The following is a 23,803-nucleotide window of genomic DNA, read 5'->3' as shown; positions in this document are numbered from 1 at the left end:
AGAAAGTGAGTATATGTATGTATTGAGTGTATCATGTCTGTGTGTATGGAATGTATATGTATTGAGTGTATTGTGTATATGTATGTATGGAGTGTATCATGTGTATATGTACAGTATAGGATGTATCATGTTGTATGCAAGGAGTGTATCATGTGCTCAGTAGCTCAGTGGTAATGTCATTCACCTTTCACACCAGAGACCTGGGTTCTATCCCATGTATAGTGTGTATAATGTCTGTGTATATGTACGGAATGTATCATGTGTATAAGTACAGTATGGAGTGTGTATATGTATTGAGTGTATCATGTATATGTACGGAATGTATCATGTGTAACTATATATATAGTGAGGATACTATCTGTAGTATGTATTGAGTGTATCTGTGTGCATGTGTATGGAGTGTATTGTGTGTATGTATGAGTGTAATACGTACATGTATTAAGTGTATCTTGTATATGTATGTACGAAGTGTATCCTGTGTATATGTACAGTAAAAAGTGTGTGTATATATTGAGTGTATCATGTGTGTGTGTATGTATAGAGTGTGTATACGTATGTATGAGTGTAATATGTCTGTATATATGTATTAAGTGTATCGTGTATATGTATGTACGGAGTGTATCCTGTGTACAGTATGTATGTACAGTAGAAAGTGTGTATATTTATGTATTGAGTTTATCATGTGTATATGTATGGAATGTATCATGTATATGTACAGTATGAAATGTATCACGTAAAAAATCAATCAACCACACCCCTTAAACCCAGTAATTGGTGGATAAGCAAATCGTTATAAATTTTACGAATGAGATCGTACAAATTTATATGAATTAGCCAAATCAAAAAGTTACAAATTGGCGTGATCGTGTAGTCCTCATGCTCAAGCTTAATGTTTTATGCTGATCGTATTAAAACAAAGAAAACAATCTGAATCTGTTGTTTTTAAGTTAAATATACCATGATATTATCTGGCCCACTTGGGAAAATATTTTCCTCCATGTGGCCCCTGAGATAAAATGAGTTCGACACCCCTGTTCTAAGCTCTTTGCACTTACTCCAGTCTCGTAGGTGGCGGTAATGCACTCTCCAAGTTGAGTTGCTAACTGTCACAAAACATGAACGAAGAAGAACAAGGAAACGAAGAAGAAGATGGAGACTTGAGAACGTGTGTGACTTTGGGAGCGAGCAAAGTGTTGTTTTTGGTGATATTGCGTTTGAATATGCTTCCGCGATACGCATGTATCGTAGTGTATTAGTGGGGTCTTTGTTAAAAATAGCTTAGAACTTTTGTCACCGAATTGTCCTCTGGATGGTTTATCAAGTAATGAATGGCATCTGCTTTAAAATAATTATTTTTTTTCGAGAAGTGGTCAGAGTATTATAACCTCTTTATTAACCGAACCGTGCCTTATGTAAGACCAGAGCCTTACTTAAGAAAGTTGCAATAACAGCGATGCCATGCTTAAACCTGGAGGACATTTCCGGGAGATGTGATGTTGCGTGCAAACACTTCTCTCCTTTACCGAAGTCATTTGCACGTCTATTCAATTAATTTGTGATCGGCTAAGAGTTTTGGCGAAAATATCGATGCATTTCGGGCGGTCGCTGAGGACACCGAGAAAGATTAGCAGCTGTTTGGGGATAACATTCGCTAGGGTCATTTCGCTTTTTTCCTGTCAGAATGCTGCTCTCTCTGGTCGTACACACGTACTCTTTGCGATACTGGCTTCCGACGGCGGTGATGCTGGGCACGGCTCCGGCTTACCTGCTGTCCTGGAGCGTTTGGCGGCTGCTGTCTGCTATTCTACCGGCCAGACTCTATCACACTGTGGATGACCGTGCCTATTCAGTCTACCAGAGCATGGTCCTGTTCTTCTTTGAGAATTACACGGGAGTGGAGGTAAGCTTGACGGTATTTCTCTTGCCTATATACTTTTTTTTTGTTAAAATTTGAGTTAAGTTGTTTTATATTCGTATATTTGTTCATTTTTAACAGTATTAAAACTTGTGACACGCTCTCTATATTGTTTACTACGCTACTTTGAATATTCGGTTTGAAACAGCATGACTTTAAAACAGCATTAGCACTATTTAACTGACTCAATGCAGCTGTTCTGTCTGCTTTTTGAATCTGATTGGCTGAGAGCCGTGTGACATGCTGCAATATCAGAACTTGTACAGCCTCTTCGCTCTTGTGTATTACTCCGCCCACAGAGTGACAGCAGATGAATAAACTAAATACAGTTTGAATATTGCAGCTGTTGGACAACATGATGTATTTTTGAGGCTTTTAGGTGAGAATGTAGTTGATTAGATCGCAAATATGCAGTTATTTTATAAGGACAGTGCCTATTTTAAATATTCAGAATTTCTGAGATGCGTGTCGGCATCCTTCAGCCTGTCATACTGAGCAGAGCAAAAAGACGGTGACAAAGACTGCATAATAAAGCCTTAGAGAAGAAAAGATCAGTGTATTATCAAACTTCAGCTCAAAGCATTATAAAATTGGTGAGTGACATTCTGGGTCGATCTCTCTCATTTGCATATTGCAGTGCTGTATTTATTCTATAGTAATTATAGTCTATCGAGTGTGAAATGGGACTCACATCTATGTATTTTGTGTTGGTTACTTTTTGGTTGGCCATTTATTTGTTTCTAATGAGTCTTGTTTTCGTTACTGCAGACTAGTTCAGTATAAAGAAAGAGGGAAAGAAAGAAGAAATGCCCGCTCATGTTTAGCGTTTTTCTTTATCACAAACACAACAGTGATCTGGTAGTGTTTGCATTGCTTTGGATTTTTCAGAGTTAATCATTTTTATATCCCGGTTGCGACAGAGAAATTCCAGGAAAGACTGTTTGATACTTTGCTGGTGATACTTTAGCCACATAACACATTTCCATCCATGAAAAAAATCCTGCAGGGACTGGCAGTACTGCAGACCTATAGTCATTTACACACTCACCAAACAGCAGCATGGGAAAGGTGCATTCGTGAGGACTATTTTTCAATGTGCGAAAATTTCAGATTTAGTGTGCAATGACCTTTATTCTAACCTTCCTTGTTCCATTTGACCTCTGCATTGCACAACAGTGTCAGTCTATCACAGTGGTTCCCTCCCTTTTTTGACCTTTTTTTGGCAATCTCAACTTCTTCGTTAAGCAATCTTGGTGTAAATATTGAAAAAAAAAACGCTTTTGAAACAATTATTATATTTAAATATAGATTTAATGTATTTGATAGTTAAAATGACTACAAATTCATTGCTGTCAGATGTCAACTCGATCAGCAATATGCCACCTCTGGCAGATTAGTATTTTAATATTATAGACCTTTTTCACATCATAGTTGGGTAAACTTAAGAGTGCAGTGAATGGGAGAGTAGAACAAATATTATTTATACAATCCTATTTGCTGAAATAATAAAATAAAAACTCTACGATAGTGTTATCAAGACTTTTAGAAAAAGGAAAAAATGGTGTGAGACTAATAACGGCAGCCAGAAAAGAGAACAATGTCAGATTTACTTTCAGCCTCATAGACGCTGCATTAGAAACACCTCACAATAAGCAGCAATTCGTTTTTTGTAATTTGACGCAAAGATGATATAATGCATTTATAAATGATAAATAAATCTTCACACGTTTTTAAAAAATCATAATATTAAAAGGGATTTAAGATTATGATGAGCGTTAAATGCGTCATAACAGTCTTGTGCAAAGGGTCCATTTAACTTTTCTATTTAGTATTTGTTGACAAACTGTTGGTCACAAAAATGTAAAAATGTGATCAGTTTTCTTCTAGCATAATGTGTTTTGAAGTGTTTAAAAACATGATTGCCTCAAAATTGTTGTTGATTGTTAAAATCATGTTTTCAAACAAACAAACAAAAAAAAAAGACTGGAGGTTGTATCAAAGCATGTAGCTCAGTAAATTTAAATACAAAAAGTCCTCAAAATGTCGCTGTACTTGTTTTATTTTTGTTTTTGTTTTTTTGTTTTGTTTTTTTGCTGTTTTTTTTTTCTTTTTAAAAACTAGTGATGCATGTTTGTGTATAAGTCTGCTTGAGTGTGTGGGCGTGTATGTATGAAACAGTCATTCCCTGAGGTGATTGCCTTGCAGGAAATTCCAAAAATCAAGATTTAGTCTGCACGGTAGGCATCAGAATATTGCTAAAATGTCCTGATACTTTAACAAACTCATTTTATATATATACTTCCAGATTTTTTACTTCCAGAATTTGGTGCAATCATTTAGTGTATATTTCATTCACAATTTTTTTTTCGGCTTAGTCCCTTTATTAATCCAGGGTCGCCACAGCAGAATGAACCGGCAACATATCCAGGACGTTTTACACAGCACATGCCCTTCCAGCCGCAACCCATCTCTGGGAAACATTCACACACACTCATTCACACACATACACTACGGACAATATGTATAATTGTCTTCTTTACATCCTTAAAAATAACATTTGTTTAGAAGTTCTCCATATATTAATGTATAAATATTGTTTATTCTAGCTTTTAAAACTTGTCTTTAAAAAAAAGCTATGCTGCTAAATATATATATTAATATAACTAGGGTTTGCTTGTTTTGACACATTATTTAAAATATGTGGCTAAGAAATAACTAAACTTTAATTATAATGGGGCAAGTAAAGAAAATTCTGTTGGTTATTGCAAACAATTATTAGCGTTTTGCCCTGTGAAAGTCTGAAATTTCATTCATAATGGTCTTAAAGTTTTAAATTTGACATTATGAAACCTGCAGACATGTAGTACAAAGTACAATTTAAGCAAAATAAACATGTACACTTGCATGATTGAGCTGAAAACATTTGTTTCTCAATCAGAATTCCCTTGCAGTAGGGTTTCTTCAGGAAAAGCTGTGCCCTTTTCTGCCTTAGGCAAACAAGGTGTGGCAAATCAGCTTAAGTGGTCATTTACAGACACCAACTGGATAGTGCTACTGCTCCCATGTTTGAGTTCCTAGCTCATGGACCGATCCCATCTCTTCTCTTCCATTTCACTTCCTGTCATCCTACTGCCTTGTCAAATCAAGGCAAAAATGTAAAAAACAAAAAAAACAAATAGTAGTTGTAGTGTCTGTGTATGTGTATTGGAGTTTAAATGTCCACAGTATCCAGCACCTAATACGAAGTCAGCTCTGTAGTTTTATTTTGGGGTAGGTGCGTTGTAGATAGTCAGTGAAGCGTTTCTGTGCACAGCAGATGTGGTGTATGGTTATAGGCTGAATCTTTTGCTTGGCATTCATCTCTGTTGCATGGGTGTATATGTCCTGGATCTTCTCAGTTTTCATTGCCCTCAAGATGGTCTTTACACAATCTGCTGTTGAGAGCATACCAGACACTACAGTGTTTCCTCCAGGATTTATTTCCAGCTGTGGCGGCAGGTCTTTTTTTTTTTTTTACACAGATCTACCGACTACCTGTGGCGTTATTATTTCAATGCAAATCTTCATGTGCGCTCTCAAACAAACACTGCTGGGTGCGATTTTAGTGTGTTTATGTAACGAGTATGTCTCCAGCATTTATTAGATTTGCTAGGAATATTTATGAATGTCTCCAATAGACCCACAGAGTAGAATTAATGCGTCCTGAAGTAAAGTGAAATTGTTATACGTCCTGTTTGCTGGCCTCACGCACCTGTTAGTCAGTCAGTCAGCACGTCACCTTAAAGGGTAAACAAATGACGCACAGCACTACTATGGTTACAGAAAAGTTTGCACTGTTATAATTCACTTACCCTTTAATACGTTTTGGTGCGATTATTACCCGCTATAAAAAAAATAAAACGTTTTCAATGAGAAGCTATAATGTAGTCGTGGTGGGATGAATTTTGGCATGGCGTCCTGCCATGGAAGAATGAATGTAGCGGAAACCATGCACTATTTCTTTTGCTTTTGGAATGTGCAATTAAGGCACTTCTGGATTACCTCAGTGGCCATAATTGGTCCTTAAAATGTGGTACATTTTTCAAATCTCTCCTGCAGCCTTGTTTCAGTCCAACCAGTGTAAACACACCAGTGAAGCATCTGTTGTTCGGGCAATGTTCTTGAAGTAGACTCCTATTAATGTAGAACAGACCAGATTACTGGATTCCTGATTGCCCATCTTGTTTAACACATGGTTTGTGGGTCAGTAACTGTTACTCATGCTGCTGTTGCAATGTTCACAAACAACTTGTACAGACGGCTAAGATTGTGGAGCCAATCCAGGGCATCAGATGTCAGCGATAGTGCTTTACAAGCATCCTGGGTGACCAGATTTGCACATTGGGTGCCACAGCGAACATCCACAGTGTACATATGTGCATCCGTCTTATCATGACGTGTGCTGTTTTTATTTTGTCTGATGTATTTGCTGCTCCATTTCCAGCCTGGACTTAGAAAATGACCAGTTAAAACCAGCTTGACCAGCCTGGTTTAAGCTGGACATAGCTAATTTTGGCTGATCTCCCAGCCTGACCAGCTAAGACCAGGCTAGAAATGGCTGGAAACCAGCCTGGAAATGGCCAAAACCCCTCTAAAACCAGCCTGGTCGACCAGCTAAAACCAGCCAATCAGCCTAGGCTGGTTTAAGCAGTTTTTTTTTCTATAATCAAATATATTGTTTCTTATTAACACCTATTAACCCTTTGACTGCCCCTCTACCAAATGGTTGACCATGTTTTTACTGTTTTAAATAACGACTCTTGAAGTCATTTAAAGAATGACCGTTCTAAATAATGGTTTACACACACACACACAGCATTGTTGGTTTACAAAAAAAAATCAAACCAAATCCTGTTGCACAACTACACTTGATTTTGGTTTCATTGTAAAAAAAGGAAACATATTCATTGAGAATCTGAAATATTTTATGGCATACTTAAAAATAAAAGTGATTTAGTGTTCAAAAATATCCAAAATAAAACATTTTTGTTTATTAGTGTTACACTTCATATTTTCAGATTTTTCATAGTATATGTATTAAGTCCAGTACTTTTACCAAAAACTGTGAGGTTGGTAAAGGTTGATATTTAGAAATTATGGAATGTGTTGGAAAAAAAATGCATTGAGTGTGTTAACTAGTGACATTACGAGTTAAGAAATGCAATCCAAATTTTTTTTTCTTGGTGGGGCAGTTAAAGGGTTAAAGGCACAAAGTCCCAGAATAAATATAGCTTATTGATCAAAACACATTGTACCATTCACCCTAAAGCTAGAATTGTGTTTGTATTCTGTAATAATGTACTCTGTTGTGTTCATTCTCAATTGTTATTGTATGTTTTACAGATTGTTATATATGGGGAAATACCAAAGAAGAAGGAGAATGTGGTTTATCTGTCAAACCATCAGTCTACAGGTTGGAACATATAGTGACAAGATATAATAACTTGTATTATATAACCACCAAGGTGCCATTTGTAATGATTTGTTCTTCCGTTTAGCTGACTGGATTATTGCTGATATGTTAGCCATTCGACAAAATGCAATTGGACACGTTAGATATGTCCTGAAAGATGGTTTGAAGTGGCTCCCTTTGTACGGATGGTATTTCTCACAGGTAGGTAATGGAACTGTTGCACACATATTCATAAAACAGGAGCACCAAATTTAGTACAAATATTGCAGAAATCCATTAACTTATATCTGATTGATAGTTTTTTTTTTAAAACTAAATAACAGAGTTTTATTTGCCGTGCATTTCATAAATAAGAATGCATGTCAATAATGTGATAATGTTTGGTGTGTTTCACAGCATGGAGGTGTGTATGTGAAAAGAAGTGCCAACTTTGATGAGAAAGCCATGAAGAAGAAACTATCATCTCAGACCAGACTGAGCACACCTGTGAGTATACTCCTATATCACTCTCTGAATGAAAATCCAGAAACTGAGCTGATCTAATAAAGGCAAGATGAGGAAGACCTGAAGAGACTGTCCTAAGTTGCATTATTAACCCTAATAAGAGCAGAGTTTGATGTCCAAGCTCTGTCCAAATCACCACATAGAGAATTTATAGATCTTTCTCCAGTATGTATTAACTGTTTTATGTAATGGCTTCTGGTTGATTTATAATGTGTCTCAAGCTGTAATCATTTTAGAAATTCAAAGTTTTTCAACCCACTAACCTGGACCATTTCTGCTTTAACCTTACAGGTAATAATACGCCTACCTCAAAGTATTCCTTTCTTAATAATGCCGACATTAAAAACAAATCCATGCTATTGAACTTTCTCCTAGATAATTAATTCAACAACCACTAAAATCGCTCAGCATGGAGTCAATGTGTTGAGGATGCTTTATTGTGAGCAGATTTTTGATATCTAGAACGGTTTGGCCATGGCAAAGCGGTTAATAATAATGAGAAATAGGAAACTGGAACTGTGTAATTAAACATCAGATAAGAGGAAAAGTCCTTAGAGGAACAATAGGGCCCTTTGTCCCTTTGGCTTGGCTCCTAATAATAAATGGAGCAATTCTGCCACGCCAAGCCGTCAGCAGCCTCTGCGTATGACATTAATGCCAAATGCCGTGACTCAACTTACTGACAAGCTATACAACAAACAAAGCACAAGACCCTTTACACCTCTCAGAGCTATTGACAATGGACAGTTTTGTATGCAGAATGTTTTGCTAATCTAACTTTAATAAGTGTCTTTGATTGTATATTTTTATTATCCAATTTTGCCAAATGTGTGGCCTTTTTCCTGACATAAAAAGTGACCCTTCAACTTATCTCTATGTCCCTGTATGGAAAATTATTGGTAAAATATACTTTTTTCTATGTGTGCACCGATATGGATATTTTGGCTGATATCGATAACCAAAAACTCTTAAGATTTGGAGGCTGATATACTATAGGCGATAATTATAAATATTTTGAAATGTGATATTTTTATAAAGTGAACAACTGATATTATTTTAAAAACTTCATAAAAGTTTGAACTGCTCGTATGAACGGAATAGCCTACACAAAGCAAAAAATATATATATAATTTAAAAATTGCAAGGAATGAATATAGAACTAAATTCATGATATTATAGCGTGCCAAAAATAAATGATTTCCTTTTCTTCGTCTGGCAAATGAACATGCAACTTGACTGTTGTATAAAAATAATGGTTAAGTAATAAAATAGCACTTAATCAATTAACAAGTTTAATAAATGTATTTTAATGAAAATGGAAGAACTAAGAACCGAAAGCAGCTCAAATGTTCGTGAATAAAACATGTTACAGTAATGTACAGTTGAAGTCAGAATTTTTTTGATAGTCTGCAGAACAAACCATCGTTATACAATACTTTGCCTAATTATCCTAACCTGCCTAGTTAAGCCTGATTTATACTTTTGCGTTAAGTGATCGGCATGACCCACAGCACATGCAACGCGCGTAGCTGTGCATTTGTACTTCTGTGCGCTGTTTTTGTTGCTTTGCAATAATTGGCAGTAATGTAGAAAGTACGATTTTGATACAACATCTGAGCATTGAGCACAGATGACTTTATGACAAACACAGTGCATAATGTAAAGACAGAATGTGACGAACGGTTGAGAACCCCTATGCTGGATTCAATGTCAGGTGCACCTCTCCCCGGTGCTGCTGTGAAGGCTCTGTCGGCTCACTATGTGTGTGCGCGTGGGCTCCTAGCCATCACAAGCGCTCATTATAATCATTATAAATATGCAGATCAAACTGAATACAGTCTTACATCAACAACACATGGCAAGCAACATATTAATCATATTACAAACAACCCAACGAGTTTCTTAGCACATGTGCATCTTTGCTATCATGTTTACACATGTAATATTTTTCCTGAGGCGATTTAAAATAAAATACACAATGAAACTTTATCAAACACATCTACAATGATAAGAAACATGGTTACTTACTGAGTTATTAACGCCCAGCAATTCCACCTAAAGAAAGGACGGACTTTAAAGGAGTAAACAATGTGAGAGCTCCATTATAGCGCACTGGACAAGGCTGAACAAGTTCTGCCCATGCAAGTGCGAGGCAGGCAGTTCTGTACAATTACATAATCTATTGGCTTAAAAGATATCGGCCTAATTTTGACATCGGACCGATAACGATAACCTAATGGCCCGTTTCCACTGAGTGGTACGGTTCGGTTTGGTACGCTTTTATGGCCGTTACCACTGTCCAAAGGCGTACTGAACCAAACCATACTGTACCACTTTTTCGGCACCCTTTCGAAAGGGTCCTAAACACGAGAAAGGGTACCAAAAGGCAGAGCTAGACGACAAACCCTGTCGTCATCTTGATAAACAGCCACAAAGCCATGGAGAAGAGCAGATTTAAAATGTGCCTCGTAGTTTTTAACGAGCCAGTCTGAAGCCCGAGTGGTTTCGCTTTCTTCCTTGCGCTCGCCGCGCGTCTATATCTGAAATTACAAACTTCTTGAGCTGATAATAATAACAACGTGCGCTTGATTATTGACAAGCTTTGGAAACCTGATCCTGTGAGAAGCTGACAAACGCGAGAATGACACATTTAGAAAGAAAAGGACAAAGTGGAGCGCGGAAAAAAAGGCGAAGCCAAGGAGCACGCTATTTCTTCAGGAAACGTGAACAAACTGCTTTGTTTTAATTTTTATTATCACTTTTTGGACTAATATGAACTGGGAATGATGGAATGACTCTCTAACAGAGGCTTCATGTGCTGCTGAAGATTACAGACTCAGATGAGAGGTTTTAAATGACGTCGACTGAAATTTTGTCATTCACCACGCCCACCAAAAGGGTACCCTTGCTAGTGGAAACGCAAGCCTGATAAAAGTTACCCGAACTGTACTGTACTGTACCAGTCAGTAGAAACGAGCCATTTAAAATAGCATTTATGTGGCCGATAACGATATGGGCGCCGATATATCATGCATCCCTACTTTTTCCTGTGACAATCAGAGATATAGCACTTTATATAGTCATAAAGGTGACTCTCATACTATGGTTTGGAGCCAAGCTTCTTCCCTTCATCATGAGCAGGGAGATCATTGTTTTATGTCACTCCTCGTATTCTAATATTCCAGATGTATGTGTATTGTATTATTTCATTTTAAGTTGGACACAAATGAGAAATGCATAACTGGAATTGACCTCTCATTACTGTGGTTTAGTCTCAAGTGCTGCATTTCATAACAGTTTATTTTTTAATTGGTTGTTTTCCTGCACAGATGTATCTTGTCATCTTCCCAGAGGGAACCCGCTACAACCCTGAGCTAAAGAAGGTTATCAGCGACAGCCAGGCTTTTGCTGCTAAACAAGGTAATGTTTTCCTCTATAGAGCTGCCCTTCAGGTACAGCATGTGTTCTTCCATTACTTTAAGGGTGCTTTCACACCTGTGAATCGATTCAGTTGTTCCGAAACAGAGATTACAATTGTTACATTGTTGCTGTTTGCTCTTGGAGCGGTTCGCTTTCACATTGCAAAGTTTCTAATCGGACCAAAAGAGCTAAAACAAGTCACGTGCGAGTAAACTCTCCTCACATTGGTCAGAGTGTCAGGGTTTATTTTGCAGCGTCCCGCTCAGCTGTCAGGAGAGGTGGTGGTTTGGTGATGATTGACAGGGTGCGCGCGTGACGTGTCTGAGGAGAGATGTGGTGGGGAGGGGTGAGAAGGGTGTGCGACGATGCCTATTTGAGGACCGGGAGGGAGACTCAAGATTACCGGGAGATCATTGCTCGTTTGCGGGCATCCGGAGACTCGCGAAACTTCCCGCCCTACTCATAATTCTCTCTTCATATAGCCGTAAGCCTATTACATATCCATAAAATACTGTGATATAACCGCGCTCGGATCGGATCGCTTTCTCACTGCAATCGAACCGCTCCAGGGTTCGTTTCAATCGAGCCGAGACTACCTCATTCAAGCGATCTCGGAGCGATTACTTTGGCGCGGAACAGAGCGCGATTGCCCTGTTCACATATGCCAATCGAACCGCGCTAACTGGGCAAATGAGATGCGTTCCGAAACAAAAGTGTAGGTGTGAAAGCACCTACTTGAAACCAAACTAGGAAATAATGAAAGCATTATGTAAATAATATATAAATTATTTAATCAATATAACTTATTTCTAACACAACAACAAACTTGCATGGGATGTCATTCCCTCTCTGTAAATGCTAGCGCTCCCAGTTTTTTCTGCAACCTTTCTGCACGCTCATCCTGAATGATTACAAACATGGTAATTCATCTATTGATGAAAGTGAAGCAAGTAAACCTAGAGAGAAACCAGGCTCAGCTGGGCACGACCACTTCTCCTCCGGCCAAACTTCTTGTGCAAAGCTGCAGACTAGCCACCGAAGCAGATCACAGTTTGACCAACTAAATTTCTAGTCACTTCTTCTCATCTATTACAGGACTTGCTGTGCTGAATCACATTTTAACACCAAGAATGAAAGCGTCGCATGTCGCCATTGAGACTATGCGGGAACACCTGGACGCTGTCTATGACATAACCGTTGCATATGAGGGCACTCTTACAGCCGACGGCCAGAGACGTCCCGCTCCTACAATGCCAGGTGTGTGGTTATACGTTCCGCTTGCAAACAGCACTGGCGTTTTCCTCAACTGAAACAGAGGAAGCAGAGAATACGCAGCAGACATAGTGGTATCTCATTGATTGAGGGCTGGTGAAACGCGGATATGTGAATTTCCTGTCAGTTCCTGTAAACAGCGTGTGTTGGAACGTGTTGTTTTCCGGTAGTTCCTCAAAAACATTAAAGGAAAAGAAGCTTTCATGCAGAAACATCCTGTTTTTCACAGGAATAAACAGCAGTGGTATTTGTGGAGCTATATTTCGTAGGATGTTGTGCCTGCATTCTTTAAGGAATAAAACAACAAACACTTCTGCAGAAATGAATGCGTCACAGACCCAGAGTATCAGGAAAATATTTTCACTCATCACTGTACATCACTATTGAGGTTTAACATGTAAACAGTAATGTTGTGCATTTAGAGATCATTTCTTTTGAGTGTTTCCTATGTAAGATACAGTTGCTAACCACAGTCTGAATTTTATAAGGCACCACACTTTTCATAATTCTGTATCTCATGATCATTTTTTGCACTCAATCCAGGATGTAAATCAACAAAGGGCTAAGCGCTTCTGTGCTACTTGACTGCAGAACGCTGAAAATGTTGTGCTACTATTACTTTTCTTTGATTCACCTTCTCTTTGCAATAGAGTTTCTGTGTAAGGAATGCCCCAGGGTGCACATCCACATCAGCCGTGTAGACATAAAGGACATTCCTGCTGAGCCTGACGTTTTCCGTGGGTGGCTACATCAAAGATTTGAAATCAAGGACAAGTGAGTATTTGAAAGTGATTTTAACCTCTTTCTATCACCCACAATATAACTAAAACCCATGTTTTTGTAAATGTTTATATTTAATATATTGTTTCAGCATTGCTATCGCTATAGTCACATCGCAGGATTTGTAAAGTTGAGTCTGTTATAATTTAATATTTTTGTGTTTTTGAGGCCTTTGACTGTATAATGATTTTTAAAGCATTCAGGTGTAAGCAATTGTACCGTTTGTAAAGGTTTTTGCACGCTGAAGTCTGAATTTTCTTTTTTTTTAATTTTTTTAACTTAGTTTTTATAGATTTTTTGGGAACATATAACCAGTGGGAACAAAAAAAGTAAATAAAAATAATACATATATACATAAATATACATATGTATACATACTTGTATAGGCACATACATCCATTCCACACATGTATAGCCATGTACATATACGCATAAAAATATTAAATTAACCTCATCAAAATAAATTAAGTATAAGATAAATTATAATAAAAGTTTGCCAAACATATTTTCACAATGATACATAACCTCTAGAATTATGTAAATATTCAATTATAAATGTTTATATTGTCGTTGAGGAGAAAGCCAGCCATTTACTCCATTACTTTTCAAAGGTTTCTAATTGTAATCGAAGTGCATCTGTCATTTTTTCCATTTCCCTAACTTCTGCTTTAATTTTGAAGCATTCGTCTTTAGTTGGTGGCTCTTCTTTATACCATTTCCGGATTATAGCTTTTTTACTTGTTGCCAAAAATATCTTAAATAGACATTTATTTTCCTTTTTAAGATTAATAGGAGTATCTCCCAGATAAAGTACTTCAACTGATTGAAGTCTGAAGTTTCATGTTTTTTTTTTTTTCCCATTGTCATCTGTGAAAAATTCAACATGTAAACAAACCTTGCACACCGAGTCCGACGCGTATTAATTAATCCATTAAGATAAAGCACAAACATTTCTGAGTCAATTTAAGCAGTTATACTTTGTTCTCCTCTCTTCTCCAAAGTAGAAAAAGAAAGAGGAATAAGCTACATATTGGGTTCATCCATTAGTGCATGGAGGAAGGAGAATTCAGCTCATTATCAAAGAGCTGCACTGGATTATACCCAAATGCTAAGTTTATGTAATGAAATCAGTGGAATTTTGATACATTGCTTGTGGTAATTCACGTACAAAAACTTTGTATTCAGTGTGCGATAACCTTAACTTTATTAACGATTAATTTTGTAGAATTTTTTGTATTATACAATTGCTGTCCGACATTAATAAAAATATTTTGGTAAATTAATCATTATTAAAGTTACAACCGGTACAATTTCCTATGCCTGAATACTTTAAAAATGACCATAATTTCAATTGTACCTTTTTTAAAGAATTGTATATATCTGTTTGTAGATGGTTTATTATATTTTATCCAGATGCACTTCTCTATAAAATAATCCCATTCAGTCTAAAATGACTCGTTCTTTCCAAAGAAAGACATTCAAGTCATCTGGTGGAATTGTATTCATATCGTAATGTATATCACAGAATAATAAAATATTGACAGGACAGGTTGTATAGGTTTAAAATACAGCACTGAAAGGAGTATTGAACATGTCACCATTGGATGTGGATAACAACCAAAGAATCCATACATGCAAAGAAAACAAATCTAATTAGTTTACAAAGTAAGTTATGTGTAATCAAATGAAATGACCCGGAGAAAAAGTATTGAACGCATGAAGAAAGGGAGGTGTAGTAAGGCAGTAAAAGCCCAGACAGCAGCTGAAATCTCTCAGTAGTTCTTCAGCAACCCTCTGACCTTCGTTATGGTAATTTACCATCAGCTGCTTCAGTCCAACATCCACATTATCAGGATGATGAAGATGAAACCAGGGTGGACATTTCAGCAAGACAATGATCCAAAACACAGTCTCTCAGATGCTTTCAGAGAAAGAAAATCAAGCTGTAGAATGGCCCAGCCAATCCCCTGACTTAAATCCAATAGAAAATACAAAATAAAGCTCAGATTTGCTAGACGAGACCCACAGAACCATCAAGATTTTGACACTAATGTTTGTATTGTTTGGGTTTTTATCAAAATCTGGTTCAATGTCATGTCAACAGCTCCTTCAGAAACATTATTCCCAGGAAAAAACATGACGTATTCAGTGCTTATTTTCTCCACTGTAGCATATTTATGATGATTTAGGACATTGTGTTTCACACATGTTGCAAAATAACAATTAAGTTCAACTTGAACTTGAAAACTATGGTGAGGGTATTAAAGGTTCAGGACACCCCGGAGAACTTTTTTTTTATATTAACAGATTTGTGTGTGTTGAGCATCAGTTAAGACACAGTTAGCACCTGTCAGCTTTAATTGTGGGGAAAACTGGATAATTTTGAGCTTTTGTCAGCTAATTTCAGCTTCTGGGTTTAAAATGATTTTTGGGGCGGGATCAAAATCGGCGACGTAGCGCAGAACTGCAAGTGCAATGATGACGCGTCGGTTTCTCATTATTATTCATAGCGGAGTTTTCTTATCCTATGAGAAGAGCTGGCTGCTTAATTTTTCATGAGACCTGCCAGAGTCAAGCCCGAGCTGTGAGACACGTCACGGACCTACGGCACACAGTATTTGGCCGTTCATGAAGGCTCGTATGCGTTTTTTTCCATGATCCACGGGGTTTGTTGCATGTTTTCCCCCGCGATCCGATCATACAGCAAAGCTGTGTGTGTGCTGCTAGCATTTTTGTCGGCAGAGCAGCACAAGAATTAGAGAATGGCGGACGTTGACTTTTATCATGAGTTCGTTCACATTCAGACACATCACTGTGCTGCTGTGTTTGCCTAAATCCTCCAGATTACCAGCACGGCTAATGGTTAAAATAGACAGGTCAGGAGACCTGCTGCACTGAGTCTGCTGGATACGGGGATTGAGGGAGAGTCCTCATTTATAGTGTTTACATGAACACATTTATCTTTATAATGATATAAATTGTGGTTATGTGTATATGAAATTACGAATAACAAATGTAGCAGGGCATTAAATCACTGTTCATTTCTTTGCATTTCACTTTGTAAACTATAAACTCATGCGCCTCCTCACGGTTTGTCTCATTTTGTGAGCTAGCTTTGTTCGCTCACGTTCTACCCTGCTGGCCACGCCCACTCCTGCCCAATGCTCGCGGAGCTCCACGCCCATTAATCATGCATCTTTTGAAAAAATTTTGAAGTAGACTTTAACCGAAAGTGGGGGGTGTCATGGCCCTTTAAGAAACTGCAGTTAAAACTGCTAAGAGTTACATCAAGCATACAGTACTCAAGCAGAAGGCTACTGCAGGTACCTCCACCATTTTAGCAGCAAATGCATTTGTATTTTCTACTTGCTGATAGTCTAAGAAAAGCACTGTAGTAAAACCTTATTCAAAGGACAACATGCAATAATAGAACTATTCTGCTATACACTATAAAGCAGGCAACACTTTTGAATGGTTTGCTTTCACTTTTGTATTCACCATTTGATGTACTTTTAGTGGTGTGGAATGTGGCTTCCTGTTTCCTGTCTGCTCGCTGCCTGCAGGTTGCTTGTAGTTCTAGCTTTAACTCTGTCTGAAATTTTTATTTTATTATCAGTCATTATGATTTAATCTAATAAACACACAACTTTTTAATATTTATATGCTTCATGTTAACCTGTCATCCACATTTCGGACTCCTGAAACCTGAAAGCTGCTAGCTGGTCATACAGATTGTAGTCAAACACTTTAAAAATGCTTACTTAGATTTTTTTTGTCTTGTTTCTAGTCCAAATATCTGAGAATTCCTAAATCATGAAGCATTTTCTAGACAGTCAAAACATATTGTCTTGTTTTCAGAAATAATATGTTAAAATAAAGCAAGCTTTTCCTTCAAATAATCTGCCAGTGGAGTAAGCAAAATAATCCAGTTTTTCCTTTTGGCATAAGTTAATTTTGCTTTCCCCATTGGCAGATCATTTTGCTTGTTTTATTTTAAAAAAAAGAAAAAATTAGCATGTCTAGAAAATGCTTCTTGATTTTAAGATTTTTTTTTTTTAGATATTTGGGCAAGAAAAACGACAATCTATGTAAGAGAAGCATTTTCTGCAGTGTACAATCACACACACGTGAGCGAGTAAGTGTGTGTTTATGCAACTGTTCAACGGCATAAGTCTGTAAATAATAAATAAAACCAACCATGGAGCGGATCAAAATGACTTTGAATAAGGAACTTTGTACTTTCGAAATCACAGTTAATTAACTGAGCAAGCATCTCCTTTCCAATTACAAAACAGTCTCTTGTTGCCATCTAAAGGAGGGATAATGCAATTACTGAATTTAATCCCCCTTACAAACATACACACAGGCCATTTCTCAATACCAAAAACTCTATAAAAGATTTTTGTGACAACAATAGGCTATTTAATAAATTCAGCAATCGCTAAAACGGTTATGGATAGTTATTAGCATATCATAAAAACATCAAATATGCACTCACCAGCCACTTTATTAGGTACACCTGTCCAACTCCTCGTTAACTCGAATTCCTAATCAGCCAATCTCATGACAGCAGCTCAATGCATTTAGGCATGTAGACATGGTCAAGATGACCTGCTGCAGTTTAAACTGTGCATCAGAATGAGGAAGGTGATTTAAGTGTCTTTAAACATGGCATGGTCTTGTATCAACTGTTCAGGCTGGTTGTGGTGGTGTAATGGCGTAGGGGATATTTTCTTGGCACACTTTGGGCTCATTAGTACCAATTGAGCCTTGTTGTCAACGCCACAGCCTACCCAAGTATTGTTGCTGACCATGTCCATCCCTTTATGACCACAGTGTACCCATCTTCTGATGGCTACTTCCAGCAGGATAACACACCATGTCATAAAACATGAATCAACTCAGACTTGTTTCTTGAACATGACACGAGTTCACTGTACTCAAATGGCCTCCACAGTCACCAGATCAAATAAAGCACCTTTGGGAATTTGCGGAACGTGAGATTCACATTATGGATGTGCAGCCGACAAATCTGCAGCAACTGTGTGATGCTAACATGTCAAAATAGAGCAAAATCTCTGAGGAATATATAACACGCATGAAAACATTATGCAGCTCCAGATGATTTGTGTTTACCTTATGATTAAAGTTGTTGCACGTCTGCTGGTCCGCCTCTGAATGAGCCAGTTTAAGCTACTTATAAATTAAGGTAGCATTCAGAAAAAAAAAAACACCTGCAAAGAAACTCGGCAAAAAGGAACATAATATTACCCACTGCCAGCTAGTGTTTCGGAAGTGTTGTTGCAGAGCAACACAAACAGCATGCAGAAGTTTAAATGCACAGCTACGCTCAAGGCAGACGCCATGCGTAACACCTATAACTCGACACAGAAGTATAAATCAGCCTTAATGTGTAGGTGTCAAGTTGTTTTGTGCGTGCAGGAGACACTGTTGCTCTAAAAAATACTCTGACAACACATATACAGTTAAAGTGAGAAGATTTTGTCAACACATTTCTAAACATCATAGTTTTAATGACTGATTTCTTTTATCTTTGCCTTGATGACAGTAAATAATATTAGACTAGATATTTTTCAAGACACTTCTATACAGCTTAAAGTGACATTTAAAGGCTTAACTAGGTTAATTAGGTTAACTAGGCAGGTTAGGGTAATTAGGCAAGTTATTGTATAATGATGGTTTGTTCAGTAGACAGTTGAAAAAAAAAAAAAAGCTTAAAGGCGCTAATATTTTTGACCCTAAAATGGTTCATAATAAATTAAAAACTGCTTTTATTCTAACCAAAATAAAAACAAATAAGACTTTCTCCAGAAGAAAAAATATTATCAGACATACTGTGAAAATTTCCTGGCTCTGTTAAACATCATTTGGGAAATATTTAAAAAAGAAAAAAAATGCAAAGGGGCTAATAATTCTGCCTTAAACTGTACATATACCACAGGTATATGGTACTGCAACAAAATTGTTACTTTTCCAAACCACAGTAAACCTTGAAACTGATTATCATCCCATTCCTAAATATGAGTATTAAAAAGATAATTAAAGACAAAAAAAAAATGTTATTATTAAAATCTCTCTCTTCTTTTTCTAGGCTTCTGACTACTTTCTATGAGTCTGAAGACCCTGCCAAAAAGAGCAGGTTTCCTGGAGAAGGTCGTAAATCACCTCTTAGTCTTTCGAAGACATTGCCTTCTCTGCTGATTTTGAGTGGCCTCACTTTTCCAATGCTGTTAACCGAGTCAGGTAGAAAACTCTATCTCAATACCTGGCTCTATGGGACTCTTATCGGATGGATTTGGGTAGGTCTAAGTCCATAACATAGCCATACTGGAGGAGAAAAAATATCCAGCTCATATCAACGCTTTTAGGTTTCGTAATCGAATGTCATTTTTTTCAGTTCTAGCTTTTAGTCTACCATTATCTTATCATTTACTGAAAAGTGTGTCACTTATTTCTGGTTTATTTTTCACTCTAGTAGAATGTAAACGGTTCTACTGTATGCACTGCAAAGAAGCAAATAAACAACATGAACATTCCAGTTTACAACACGCCAATGCATCGCTGCGCAAACTAACCAATGTCAACAGAGACGCTATGTTGGGTTTTTGTCAGATTGGCGAGTTTTCTGTTGGTATCGGGTGGGATTCTGCAAGTCAATAACCATATTTTGGTGATCGTCCATGATGGTTAGCTTCTGTCCGTTCCATTGCATCACATCATTTTAATACGTAAATTCAGTGTTAAGGTTTCCTCTCAACTGTAACCTCAAAGCAGACATTTGAAGCGAAGAACGAAATGTCATGCAGAGACAATGTTTTGTATTAACCCATAGCAGGCCTGGAACTTGTGCCCTCACAAGTATGCAATTTTTTTCCCTCTCTCTATCTGTAATTCTGGATTTTATTAATGATTTATAACGGCGGGATGTTGTTAATGGTTTACAGGGCCTATTTTTCAATGTTTTTGAAGTAAACCAGTTGGTTAAGCGTTGGATTTTGGTATCGGTTATCTCGTATTCGAATTTAAACGTCCATCGAATAAAGCATTTTATTTTGAAGCATTTGCACTGTTGTTTCAGACTTGGTTGCCAAATGTGGTGGTTGGAAGGGTGTTGATTTAAATAAGTCAAATGAATTGTTCCAGAATATGTGATTTAGCTTTTGTTTGAAGAATTTTCACTTTTTTTGTCTATAAATTTAATTAAGAGCAATAATTTGGTCTACATAATAGGGTTTTCACGATACTAGAATTCGATACCAATCGATACTGAAATATAAAAAGGTCCATTTCCCACAAATATTTAAGTGCTGTGGAGCAAGATCTTAAATGATACTGATTTGCCGTTGTGTTTGTGGAAATGACTGTAAAATGACTGTGATTGGCTGTGAAGGTCATTGGTTCACCGAACTCACCGCTGTTTACTGAGTGTAACCACAGCTACAGGGACACTGGAGCATTTCGAAGTCACAGCGATCAGCTGGTTTGTTTATAAGCTGACACGCAATCGTTCCGCTGATAAATCACGGCTTTAAAATGCTCCAGTGTCCCTGTATCTGTGGTTACACGCAGTAAACAACGGTGAGTTTGGTGAATCACAGCCAACCAAAGTCATTTCTGTTGAGCACGTGAACACAATGGCAAATCAGCTCTGTTTATAAACATGCTCAAATGTTCATGGGAAATGGACGTTTTTAAAATGTCAGTATCGATTGGTAACAAAATTCCAGTATCGTGGCGACCCTACTACACAAGACGACTGTGATATTTTATTATGGACCGTATTGGTTTATTTTAATATACAATGTCTGACCTCATCTTATTCAAATCCTACTTCCACGATTGGTTGCTTTTATTAGCACTAGCCAATTGAATTCAACTTTAACTATTTGTTGATTTAAAAAAATAATTTCATTAAATGCTGCTGGAGCTTTGTAGCTATAGTAGGCGTTCGCTTCAGCTGGGCTGCCTTTGGAAGATTGTAGATCTAAAGATTGACATTTAAAGTATTTGTGGACTTATAGGTGATTGCACCCACTCATCGCTTATAATGTGTGATTGTCACTGATATCCACAATCTACCAATATATTGATGCGAAAAGTAAAAGTATGGAGACACACACAGCATTTAAAGCAGTATAAAAAAGTCATAAGCACACACGGTTATCTTATCAAGCCCTAAAATACAGACTGTGTGAGGAGAATCATGTGTTGTGTATGTTTGGATAATTCACTGTCTGTAAAGAGACTCATGTATGTTTGGATAAAAGCATCTGCCAAATCCAAATGATGATTTGTGTGTGTTAAAATGTTCGTGTCTGTACTTCTCATGTACATGTTGCTTCTTTAATAACACAAATGCTTTGTTTAATTTCTTGCTGTTAATCTTTTCTTTTCGGTATATTTTTGCAGGGGGGAAAAAAAAAGTTTTTTTCTTGAATGAAATCATTTGTTGGTGTTAGTTTCTATTATCTTTTTATTTCCTTTTTTAAAGATGTATCTATTTCAGGAGCGTTTAATAAAGGAACTGAAAATGTGCAGTGCTGCGGGTATTTCAGGTGGTTGTCAAGTCATCTTTTGGTATACAGCACTTTATACTGTTTTTAACTACAGCGGTTCAAACTGTAGTTTGCCGAATGGTGTTGTGGTTTTCGGCTTTTCTCTTAATGAATGAAACTCAGTCTGGAGGTTATGAATATCAGAAGAATATACTTTATTGGAATATTTTCCAAAAAAGCAGTGACAGCCTGGAGCAGACCCATCTCAGGGTGCTTTCACACCTGTGAATCGATTCAGTTGTTCCGAAACAGAGATTACAATTGTTACATTGTTGCTCTTTGCTCTTGGAGCGGTTCGCTTTCACACTGCAAAGTTTCTAATCGGACCAAAAGAGCTCAAACAAGTCACGTGCGAGTAAACTCTCCTCACATTGGTCAGAGTGTCAGGGTTTATTTCGCAGCGTCCCTCTAAAAGCTGTCAGGAGAGGTGTTGGTTTGGTGGTGATTGACAGGGTGCGCACGCGACGTGTCTGAGGAGAGATGCGTGGGGAGGGGTGAGAGGGGTGCGCGACGATGCCTATTTGAGGACCGGGAGGGAGACGCAAGATTACCGGTAGATCATCACTCGTTTGCGGGCATCCGGAGACTGGCGAAACTTCCCGCCGTACTCATAATTCTCTCTTCATATAGCCGTAAGCCTATTACATATCCATAAAACATTGTGATATAACCGCGCTCGGATCGGATCGCTTTCTCACTGCAATCGAACCGCTCCAGGGTTCGTTTCAATCGAGCCGAGACCACCTCATTCAAGCGATCTCGGAGCGATTACTTTGGCGCAGAACAGAGCGCGATTGCCCTGTTCACATTTGCCAAACGAACCGCACTAACTGGGCAAACGAGATACGTTCCGAAACAAAAGTGTAGGTGGGAAAGCACCCTCAGTCTCTCCCCAGGAAAAATCCCAAGTGTCTGTGCTCTTCACAATATTTATACTGATTTTCTCTCCCCACCTCTCTCGTTGTAACTCTACTTTAGGATGTTTTCTTTTTACTGAGGGGTTTAGCAGGGTTCAACTCTAAGGATTTTTTCTACTGATCCAATCGGGGAAGTGGTTTAGATTTTTACTCGCCCAGGCAAAATTTTTACTGGCTCCACCACCACAAAAAAAAAAAAAGAGAAGTTAATAACTATTTTAACCACATATTTTAAATCATGTGTCAAAAATAATGTCTGTGGATCTAGAATTTCAATACTTAAAAATGTTGATAAATGTATAATAAACAAAATTCAAAGTGTTATGCAAACAAAAAGAGCTGTGTGAAAAATGTGGAGGGTATTATTGCAGTTCAAAATTATTCAACAAAAGGTCAAACTGATGGCAAATTGTGCAAACATCACACCACATTTTTTTTTTTGTATGGTTCCCATGTAAATGTCTGCTTCCAAGGCGTTAAAAACAGACATTATCTTTTAGCCTTTGTAAGGCTTGAAACTTACGCTGCTATTCTGAATAATCAGAAACAGAAAGCAGTGGAAGGATGGCGTGTTTAAATCCATTATTTATCTGACTCCATTAAAGTTGTTATCATCGTTGATAAAGAGAAAGAATCTCAAAGCTAAAGCAGGCAAAGTTGTTTATTAAGTTACATGTTTAAATATACAGACAGTAGAATGAAACAAACTAAGATACTGTATAAAGAAATTAGCTGTAACATATGCACTGCTGAGCAACAAAGACAGTAAAACTGCCTTTGTTAGCATATGAGGCTACGCACCGGTGTGCGGGAGATGCAGAGTAAAAGCCATTCTCCCAGATCAACAGTTACCTTTCCCTATTATACCCTGAGCAAAGCATTGTCAAACATGAGTAAAAAACCAAACCCCCAAACTAGCTCAACATGAGAGCAAAGTTGAGGAGATAAAGTGGGGGAGAAGTACATT

At 37.5% G+C, this 23,803-nt stretch overlaps 3 protein-coding genes across 7 annotated transcripts in view; 1 reads left to right on the top strand and 2 right to left on the bottom strand.

Moving 5' to 3' along the window:
• wu:fc02b11 overlaps positions 1–23,803 on the bottom strand; it is a 643,013-nt gene that overhangs the window by 537,254 nt on the left and 81,956 nt on the right. The window lies entirely within an intron of this gene.
• angpt2a (angiopoietin 2a) overlaps positions 1–23,803 on the bottom strand; it is a 53,390-nt gene that overhangs the window by 27,118 nt on the left and 2,469 nt on the right. The window lies entirely within an intron of this gene.
• Positions 1,135–21,918, top strand: agpat5 (1-acylglycerol-3-phosphate O-acyltransferase 5 (lysophosphatidic acid acyltransferase, epsilon)). 2 transcript variants are annotated; one of them, XR_015505434.1, is made up of 9 exons: positions 1,135–1,900; positions 7,298–7,367; positions 7,453–7,568; positions 7,764–7,853; positions 11,201–11,291; positions 12,387–12,548; positions 13,214–13,337; positions 19,456–20,791; positions 20,907–21,918. XR_015505434.1 is itself a non-coding variant. In NM_001076745.2 (8 exon segments), coding segments are annotated over 8 exon segments (1,098 nt in total). In that variant the 5' UTR covers positions 1,334–1,681; the 3' UTR covers positions 19,682–21,897.

Source organism: Danio rerio, chromosome 13 (genome assembly GCF_052040795.2).
Source record: "Danio rerio strain M-AB ecotype USA chromosome 13, GRCz13ab, whole genome shotgun sequence".
NCBI classification, from domain to species: domain Eukaryota; kingdom Metazoa; phylum Chordata; class Actinopteri; order Cypriniformes; family Danionidae; genus Danio; species Danio rerio.
Note: the sequence above shows the minus strand (reverse complement) of the source record. Positions and strands in the feature narration are given on the sequence as shown.